The sequence below is a fragment of the Girardinichthys multiradiatus genome, chromosome 7 (assembly GCF_021462225.1).
Source record: "Girardinichthys multiradiatus isolate DD_20200921_A chromosome 7, DD_fGirMul_XY1, whole genome shotgun sequence".
Lineage (NCBI taxonomy): Eukaryota > Metazoa > Chordata > Actinopteri > Cyprinodontiformes > Goodeidae > Girardinichthys > Girardinichthys multiradiatus.
In genome coordinates, this window is record NC_061800.1 from 21,786,232 (window position 1) to 21,796,655 (window position 10,424).

The following is a 10,424-nucleotide window of genomic DNA, read 5'->3' on the forward strand; positions in this document are numbered from 1 at the left end:
CGGTGTCACGTTTTGAAAGGACCTAAAATTTGGAAGGACAGACAAGTCAAGGTTAAAGTTTTGAGGTACAGGCTGGAACAACATCTGAATTGAGACTGCTGTTAAAAATCATTGAAATGTTTGACAACCTTACAAGTCTTCCTAGAAAAAGTTTTGAAGGTTGTAACCCATGTGTAGGATTTGTGTGTGCGTAGTGGCCCTTGTTGTGCTAACTCAAGCCTCAGTTTACTCCTTGTGAAGCTTCTCCAAATTCTTGAATGAAATTTGCTTGACAATCCTCCCAAGGCTGAGGTCATCCGGTTGCTGCTGCAATCTTTCCTGACACACATTTTTCTTCCATTCAACTCTACATGATTATGCTTTAACCTTATTTTTTAAATAATCAAATTTTCTGAGTCACTGAATTTAGGGTTCATATTTTTGTAAGCCATAATCATGTCATTATTTGTAGGTTTTTGAGTTCTTTATGGATCTTGCTCATGATTTTTTATGTTTTCCAGGTGGCACTTTAGTTTACTCCATTAGGTTTTGTTTCTTACTTGTTCTTTTGTTCTCCCTTGTGTTTTGTGTGGCTCAGTCACGTTTCCTGTTACCACTCCCTGCCAGAGTCAGTTTATAATCACCTTCATGTGGTCCATCAGTTCATGCCAATCAGTGTTTCTTGCCAAGCCTGTTTATGTTTGCTTCTGTTACCTCCTATTCAACTTTCTACTCACTGTTTCCTGGCTGTCTGCATTCTGGGGTCCAGTCCAAGAACCTTCTGTGACAAATCATGAAACTTACAGGAAATAAAGGCTTGAAATATTTGCTCTGGAATTAATCTTTATAATATATTTCTATTTAGAGTTTCTATTTCTGAAATGAGTGTATATAATTTTTTTATGACATTCTATTTTGAACTTTACGTGTAGATGCAGCTCCTCCAGAGTGGCAGTGGTGGCTTCTCTGATTAATTCTCTACCTGTCCAGCCTGTCAGTTTAGATGGACGGCCATGTCTTGCTGGGGTTGCAGTCATGCCATATTCTTTCCAGTTTTGGATGACAGGTGGAACAGTGTTTTCTCAGACATCCAAAGCTAGGGATATATTTTTTAGATTTTTACCCAACATACGATACTCAGGATTTAGACCAACAAGATTAATATGCTTCTCATCGGGTCAGAGCACCTTCTTTCACAGACTTTTCCAGAACTTTCTCCCTGACCTGTCTGCTGTGTTCCTTGGTCTTCATGATGTTGTTTATTCTCTAATATTATCTAACAAACCTGTGAGGTATTCACAGAATAGTTGTATTTAATAATGAGAATAAATCACAAACAGATTGACTTTATTTACTATTTAGGTGATTTATGATGGCAAATGCTTGTGCTGGATTATATTTAAGGGCGTCAGATCAAAGAGGGCTGAATACAAATATGTGTATCATTATCCCAACAGGAGAGATCTGTGAAACCTCTTGGTAGCAGAATAAAGGCAGCAAAAATAATTTTTCTATTAACATTTATTGAAAAATATGCTTATATTTACACTTTATACATCAGTGTTTCAAATCCAGACATAAAAATAAAATGTAGGGTAAATTGTCTGACCAAATCTTATGGGTAAGGACATTTCTGTGTTGCTAGCACCTGCTCAAGGAGAGCTGAGCATAGTCACATTTTATCTACATAAGTCTTGAATAGGACCATTTCCTCAGCTTTATTGACCTATTTGAACAGTATTTCCAGTATGGTGTGATAGCTGGACATTGACAGAAGGAAGTCATTATGAAGGAGTCATTATGGGCTTTTCCTTTTAGGACTTTGCTGAGCCTCAATGTTTTCTTCACATTTTTTGCTATTTCTATTGAAATATAACAACCTTCCATGGTTGGATTCAACAGTTTGTCTTGGATGATCCTGATGGAGTCAACAAACAAACATTTCATTCTATTATTTTCTCAGTGCAGTGTTATGGAGTCCAGCTCCCATTGTTCAACATCTTCTCTAAAAGTAGAAAAAATCTAAATGTTTTTCTTTGGCAGCAAGGATTAATTGAAGGCATCAAACCTCTTGAATCATCCCTTTAAGTACTTGTTACCCTGTATGCGTATATGTAGACAGAAATACAGCCACAGTAAAATAAGTAATATATCTGGCTGAAACTGAAACTGATTTGTTTTGCATTTCTTCTGATTATCTACATTTTCGTTTCAATAACTGGACTTCATTTGTACATATGGCTATTACTATACCATATGTTTAATGCTGTAAAACCTAAAGAACTATTTGAGTGTTTTTTACAGTTTTATTAATTTTCCTCAGATTGTTCCTAGAAGCATCTGTTACAATGTCAAAAACAATCAAGTGTTGTGCCACCCAAAGGACCCTGAGAAATGAGGCGTTTCGCAGCAGGATGCTGGCAGAGGGCTTGTTGCATCCTCTGTGTAGATAGTTGTGTCGGCAGTCTTTTGACTGAGCTTGTTCAGACACATCCTGATAAAGTGAGATCAAATTGTAATCTGGGTAATCTGGAGGCCCTGAGGAGAGAAACTGACCTTTGTGCCTCTTGATCCATTTATACACTGTAGAAGAGTGCAAACTCCAACTTGAGATGGCTACAAGCCTTCAGGGGCTCTGTTGTCTTCAGAGAAAGTGACTAGACTGGAGTTTTAGTTTAAAATAACATTTAACTGAATGCAGGGGAACCAAAGCTTCCCATCAGAACCAGGCATTATGTTCAGGTTTTTATTGGGAGTCACCTTCTCTGTTAGTGGTTTTATAGTTATTAGCAGGTCAGAGATAATCGGTATCAGATTAGGTTTGTAATGATTTAGGGGGTTGTCTAATTAAATCAGAACAGAAAGATTATAAACACCTGCCATGAAGTAATAAGAAACATCACATTACATGTGTTGGTTTGCAGGATGGGACGTGTTGTTTGACACAGGTTTGATGACACAACTGTATTAGAACCTAGCGTGTTGTTTTCAATTCAATTCAGTTCAATTCAATTTATTGCAAAAATACTTTATTCATTCCAAAGGGAAATAAATGTTGCAGGTTTCTTCAAAGACCCATTGTAGATGCTGATTGTTGTGGGCAGGAAGGATCTCCTGTAGCGTCTGTCTTTCAGCAGATCTGAAGAAGCCTCTGACTGAAGACACTCTGTTGTTGTGCAACAGTCTCATGAAGAGGATGCTCAGGGTTCTCCATAATGTTCTTCATTTATGAGGGTCATTTCTTTTTCCTCTTTGCACAATGATCTCCAGAGGTTCCAGGAGGTATACTCCTGGTTCACCTCCATCATTGGTAGATTTCTTCTTTGTTTGCTGTTGAAAGAATGGAGAAATATTTTGTACTCTCTGTCAAAAACAGCTTTCAGCAGTTAACAGTGGAACCAATTTAAACTTTCCATCACTGCTGCCAAGAGTTGAGCAACTCTGGAATAACTGGCAGCAGAACGACAACGTGTACAACACGGTTTATTTCACAATTCAAAGTCCATTATGGTTCTTTCCTATGGTTCTGATTGCTTTTGAATGGCCTGAAATGGTCCTTTCCCACAAATCAGGTTATTTCTGAAGTGACTGAAACATCCCCTGTTATTATTATAATTTATCTACATTAGTACATAAAATGCTTGGATGGTGTCCAACCACTGCCTTGCTTTTATTCGTTGTCAAAGGCTCTTAACTTTTTCTGCACCTGCTAAATGTGTCGAGCATTATAAGGACATATAGAAAAACTGCTTCTCAAATGTTTGTAGATTTGGAACAATCGTTCGTTATGAGTGCAATCATGCTAGTAATTAAGGTGTTTTGGTGTGTCTGTTTAAAAATTTAGTGTTCAGTTTTTTTAAATTCCTCATACCAATCGATCAACCACATTTTGAAGCAGCTTTTAAAAAGAAATACAGAAATTTAATAACAAAATGATCATTCTGAGCAAACTAAGGGTGCAAGAGCTCTTATGTAAATATGGTAAGAGTTGTTTAAATTGGCATTCTGCAACACTCACCATAAAACTGTCAAAATGCAGCCGAAGAGCAGAAGAACTGCAGTTATTGCGATGATTGGAAAATACACCTGGGTGCGGGCTCCAGTGGAGGGGCTTGGATCCTGAACTTGGCTGCTGGTGGAGTCTGGGTGGTTAAGGACAGTATAACCAAAGGATTTGAGTGTCTTTTGGATGAGATGTCAATGTTTATACCTTCAGATACGTTATTAGATCTTTAAAGTAATATTATGTGAAATGTGTTATGACTAGTGGTTATATGGGTTCAGTGTTAGAATACATTTTTATCTGGCAAAAGCAATAAAGCACATAAGTTTTAACTTTTGTTGAAACAGTTCATCATGAAAACTAACCTGAGGGTAGTGAGGTCATGTTGACCTCTGCAAAGAGAAGAGAAAAGCTGTTAAAAACGTCATAATGTAGGTGTTGGATACACTAATGTTAAAGATGCATCTTAAAGTTAAAAGACTAAGTCTCATTGTCACAGTTTCATGTTTTACAAAATAGTTTAAATAGTGTGCTGAAAACTGTTATATGACTCGGGTGAAGAAAGTTGTTAATAAACAAATGTAAATAATTTTTAGAGGAAAAATATTAACTTACTTAAATGCACAATATTTCTTGTGTATATTTTGCTGGTAAAAAGACACACATAAGTGCCAGTGTCTTCCTCAGTGATGCTGGTCAGACGTATGGAGCAGTTGTCAATGTTGACGTTTTTAAATGTCTCAATAGGGCGTGTGCAGTTGTTATCTCCACCGCTGTTTAGGTAGCAAAACCCTTTTTTCATTGTAATTTGCCACTTAAATCCTCTTGTCCGATTAAGTCCCTTGCAGTCACATCGTAGAAGCAGATCTTGATGTAGGTAGCCTGTGACAGTATCCTTTGTATCATCTAGAACAGATAAGAGGAACAAGGATAATTAGTCATGTTCTGCAATGCAAACATTTTAACAGACCTCTGAAAATGTTTTAATAAGATAAAAATTATTAAACACTAGCTTTAAAATTCCCCATATTTGTAGAAAAATCAATGTCACCAAGTAAGAGGATCAATTTCAGAACATCAGTAACAAACTCTGGGGACAGCTGAAACCATTTTTGTCTCTTTTAAGTGACAGATACACACATCACTGCCTTTTTTATATGCATGTTTATCCTGTTTTTAGCAACCAGGTATTGGGTTATTCTGGGCATCTCTCAAAAGTGTTTTGGTTGCAAATGGAAATGAATTTTTTGTATGTTGTGTCAACACATTCTGAATCTTTTAAAGAAACATATTCAATTAAAGTTTTTTACTTAGCAGTGTTTACGTATTTGGTTTATTAGACTTAATATACCTAGATTCAATGTTTCTCATTTTTAATTGAAAAATAAACACAGTTACTATTGTGTAAAAACAGGTATTTTTCTCTCAGTAAAACCTAGAAGGAAACCTGAATGTAAAAACATAATTTTTCCTATAAATCTAAGCATATAAGGAGAGCGGTGGGCAAACAAATGATATCTTTATATTATAATTTTAATAAATACATTTTCATATTTTTTAAAATTGAAAATCAAAAGGAAAGTCCTCCCTTAGTAAGATGATGTTCATTGTGTTCAGATATACAACAAGTAAACCTTTAGCTTAAATGAGCCATGTAGAGACATTTACTGCAAATGTGTAAATCAGAAAATTTTAATTCTAATGTTATTACCTAAAACACTTTTCTGTCTGGGAATTTGTAAAATGTTGAAAAGTTCAACAGAAAAAGAGAGAGAAAAAAACTAAGATTAGAGCTCAAACAAACAACACACATCTACAAAACGCTCTCCTGGCGTGGCCTCAAACGCTCTCCCTGGTTTCAATGCGATGTTTGAGTGAAATTATGAGAATTTGCTGCATCTTTAACAACAAAGTGGTGTTCACTGTAGATCTACCAGGCCAGAGGAAATATGCCATGTTTAACATTTTACACATGATAATTAGTACTGTGCAAAACTCTTGAGTCAATTTCAAGTCACCCTCATAAATAAAAACATCAATTCTTATCAACATACAGTTTAAGACAAAAACTGACCTTGTGTTGCTTGTTGGATGATTCCTGCGAACAGAAAGAAAGGGAACAGTTTGAGTGGTCACATTGAAAGTGTTTGATTCATTCATCTTGAGTAATTTAACTATCCTTTCCATAAAGGAACATCACTAAAAGCTATTCTTGCTGTCAGAGATTTTTTTTACAACACAAATAAACTTTTTGCAAAATTAAGCAATGTTGGACTGTGTTGGGACTTGCTTATGGATCAGAAGACAAAAGCTGTTAAATATATAGACATTTAAAAGTAATAATCAGAGTGAATGCTTAACTACTCATACTCTTTGTCTTCTGCTTCATCCGGGACTGGGCCGCGGGGGCAGCAGACTCAGCAGAGACGCCCAGACGTCCCTCTCCCCAGACACCTCCTCCAGCACCTCCGGGGGGGAGCCCAAGGCGTTCCCAGGCCAGCCGAGAGACATAGTCCCTCCAGGGTGTCCTGGGCCGTCCCCTGGGCCTCCTTCTGGTGGGACGTGCCTGAAACACCTCCCGAGGAAGGCGTCCAGGAGGCATCCGGTATAGATGCCCGAGCCACCTCAACTGGCTCCTCTCGATGCGGAGGAGCAGCGGCTCTACTCCGAGCCCCTCCCGGATGGCCGAGCTCCTCACCCTATCTCTAATGGAGTGCCCCGCCACCCTACAGAGGAAGCTCATTTCAGCCGCTTGTATCCGGGATCTCGTTCTTTCGGTCATGACCCAAAGTTCATGGCCATAGGTGAGGGTAGGAACGTAGACCGACCGGTAAATCGAGAGCTTCGCTTTTCGGCTCAGCTCTCTCTTCACCACAACGGACCGGCACAGCGTCCCCATTACTGTGGCAGCTGCACCGATCCGTCTGTCAATCTCCCGCTCCATTCTTCCCTCACTTGTGAACAAGACCCCGAGATACTTAAACTCCTCCACTTGAGACAGGAACTCCCCTCCAACCCAAAGAGGACAAGCACCCCTTTTCCGGTCGAGTACCATGGCCTCGGACTTGGAGGATCTGATCTTCATCCCAGTCGCTTTTCACTCGGCTGCGAACCGCCCCAGTGCATGCTATAGGTCTTGGCTAGAGGGGGCAGGCAGGACCACGTCATCTGCAAAAAGAAGAGACAAAATCCACTGGTCCCCAAACCAGACCCCCTCCAGCCCTTGGCTGTGCCTAGAAATCCTGTCCATAAAAGTTATGAACAGGACCGGTGACAAAGGGCAGTCTTGTCGGAGTCCAATATGCACGGTAACAGGTCCGGCTTAGTGCCGGCAATGCAGACCAAACTCCGTATTCCTGCAGCAACCCCCACAGGGCACCACGAGGGACACAGTTGAATGCCTTCTCCAGGTCCACAAAACACATGTGGACCGGTTGGGCAAACTCCCATGAACCCTCAAGTACCCTGTAGAGGGTATAGAGCTGGTCCAGTGTTCCACGGCCAGGACAAAAACCACACTGCTCCTCCTGCAGCCGAGGTTCAACTATAGGCCGGACTCTCCTCTCCAATACCCTGACGTAGGCCCTATCAGGGAGGCTGAGGAGTGTGATCCCCCTGTAGTTGGAACACACCCTCCAGTCAGCCTTCTTATAAAGGGGGACCACCACCCCAGTCTGCCATTCCAGAGGCAGTGTCATCAACCCCCACCCAATGTTAAAGAAGGGTGTCAACCCTGACAGCCCCACAACATCCAGAGACTTGAGGTACTCCGGGTCAGGGCTTAACTATTTGACACTTTTTTGCATCAACACCGAGGAAACATTTGCAAAAAGAAATTTGACATCATGCATGTGATTCATTAAGTCTTCTTAAGACATACAACTTAGTGTCCCTTGAGGCCCTGCTATCTCTTCTATTCTAAAGTTAGACTGCACATCAAGAACATAAAGGATTTGCACACTGCAGTGTATTTTGAACTTTTCCAAGGTAAAATCCTGAGGCTTTTAAAGAACTGACCTTTGTGTTGAATTAAAAGTTGCTGAATCCCAAATTTTAAAATAAACAACATTCTTACATGTCTCTTTTAAACATGACAACACTGTTTTATCAGAAAAAACATTTGACCTAATTTCAGCGTACCCATCAACAATTGGAAAAATGTTAAAAGTGTTAATTTTGCTTCATAGAAGTTGGAGGTCAAGATAAAGATGCAGAAGTTGCTATTTGATGTAAAACACTGTGGACACATATTAAGCAATAACAAACTGTGAAAGAAGCATTTCAGCAAAAGTCTTGCATACCGTTAAATGCATGTTAACAAAGGCTGCTTTGCATGTAAATAAATATTTTTTTCTTCAATGTGAATCAGCAAATAAATACTTTTTTCTTTTTCAATATGATTTAGTAAATAAATACCACTCTATAAAGGGATCTAAGAATAAATGTCCTATGCAAAACAACTGATTTTATAACTTACCTGAGACTATTGCCAGTATCAGTACCACACAAAGGTGTTGCATTTTTCCTTCTTATGGTTTCCTCTGAATTTCTCGGTCTGGTTATCTGTGTTAATTTTTGTCTTTGAGAGTCCTTCTGGTCCGAGTGAGCGTCAGATCTCAATAGAGGTTACATATCCCAATCCAGGGAAAATCCAAGCATGTGTCTTTTAAGTAGGTGAAAGTGAAAATAAAAAGAAATCACCGAACATTGTGTTAAACCTGATATGAACTTGGCAACAATAAATGAATTGCAATATTCCTCCTCCCACTGATCCTTCCTCCATAATGGCAGAAGAGAGGAGCCTAAAAGCTGCAGCTCCTATTATAAGAGCTGCTCCAGCATCAAGATCTCTAACCTTAGATTTTTCAGAATTGGTTTTAGAGCTTAGATAACGAGTGACATGTACAAATAAAGCCTCAAAATGTGATAGTTTACATTAGTTGGGTCTGCTGCTGATTAGCTTTTATGCTGCACACAAGTAGTAATAAATATGTACAGGTTTGATTTGGAACTTGGGCTTTTATTTTGAAAGTAAGGCCTGGGTATGCCTAAACCCAGCGCCATATAGAAAGAGAGTTACGACACTCCCATTAACTTCTATAGAAAGAATGGAATGTGGAAGTCACATGGGTCATGGAGCTGCTAATAGTTCCAAATACCAGCAGCTCCAGCATTGGACGTAGTTCATTCTTGGTGTTTTAGAAGGATGTTTTTACAGTAAGTTGATAAAATACATTATTTTGCTATTGTGAAGCTTTAGTTGACTGTTCTGTATCGCAGTTTAGCAATTATATTTTATATAGGTTTAGTTTATTAAGCATGTTAACTCGCTTGTTGTATTTTAACTGCAGTAGCTCATTGCAAACATGGCGGGTTTAGACGGGTCTATCTCATTGTGTCTGATTCAGCATTTTAAAATGTCCATTACAGCTTACATTCTTAACGTTGATAATTTTCTAATTTTTATTGTAATTCCAGCTACTGAACTAGCACATCTTGGTAAAATACTGTGATATTGGCATGGTTAATTTAGTTAAAGTTATAGATTGTTTGTCAACGATGGCCGCATAAATGGGGACATTATCATTAAACATGATTGTGAAGATGAGTAATTTTTTATTATTCTTTTCCAGGTAAACCACACGAGAATGGCTTAAATCAACTGCTGAACCTTGTTGCATACAAAGCACCACAAAGTAACAAGATCTAATTTTTCTGTCCTTAAAAATAATAGGAGCTGAATCAAGATGTTTGAATAAAATTATTTTAAGACCTTCACAAAGTTGGTATTTACAGCAGGACTGTTACTTAACATTTGTTTTATGTTATTAGTTTTGCATTTGCTAGTCATGGGTGAAGTTGTAGTAGATATTAGAATATATCTCAAGACAAAACAAGAAATTAAGAATTATTACTGGAACATATCAGCATCAATACACAGAACAGTAACAAAAAATACTCTTAAACAATCAAAGGTAACAGTGTTGTATTGTTGTTGATTTGGAGTGCTGGAGCTGACTGGTTGTTGGGGAGGCTGTCAAAAAACAGAGAGAGAAAAAAAAAACACATTTACTTTTCTTCATATTTACTGGAAGACATTTACTTTTTTGCCTTCCAGCATGACCTTCCAGCTATGACAGTGATTGATTCTGAGTCCTCTAAAATGTTCCTGTATTGTTTTCAGGGAGGTCAGCAGATGTGGTGACTGACTTCAAAGGGAGCTGCTGACAATGATGCCAAGGAGGATGAACCCTCATTTGGACTGTGGCACATTTCTACCTTGTCCAGATTTGATCAGATACAGTTTATTGGTGCAGACCTACAGGGGTTGGACAATGAAACTGAAACACCTGTCATTTTAGTGTGGGAGGTTTCATGGCTAAATTGGACCAGCCTGGTAGCCAGTCTTCATTGATTGCACATTACACCAGTAAGAGCAGAG

The 10,424-nt window shown here is 38.7% G+C and overlaps 1 protein-coding gene and 1 long non-coding RNA gene across 2 annotated transcripts; one reads left to right on the forward strand and one right to left on the reverse strand.

Moving 5' to 3' along the window:
• Positions 1–3,131: 3,131 nt before the first annotated feature.
• Positions 3,132–8,765, reverse strand: LOC124871713. Its single transcript, XM_047371188.1, has 6 exons — positions 8,460–8,765; positions 6,057–6,080; positions 4,598–4,888; positions 4,348–4,374; positions 3,998–4,121; positions 3,132–3,309 (listed from the first exon to the last, which is right to left on the reverse strand). Exons 1-6 carry the CDS (start codon positions 8,500–8,502, stop codon positions 3,180–3,182), a joined length of 639 nt encoding a protein of 212 aa, XP_047227144.1. The 5' UTR covers positions 8,503–8,765; the 3' UTR covers positions 3,132–3,179.
• A 332-nt stretch (positions 8,766–9,097) lies between these two features.
• Positions 9,098–10,424, forward strand: LOC124871918. Its single transcript, XR_007039160.1, has 3 exons — positions 9,098–9,199; positions 9,616–9,678; positions 10,167–10,424. It is a non-coding gene; the product is annotated as an uncharacterized LOC124871918 (long non-coding RNA).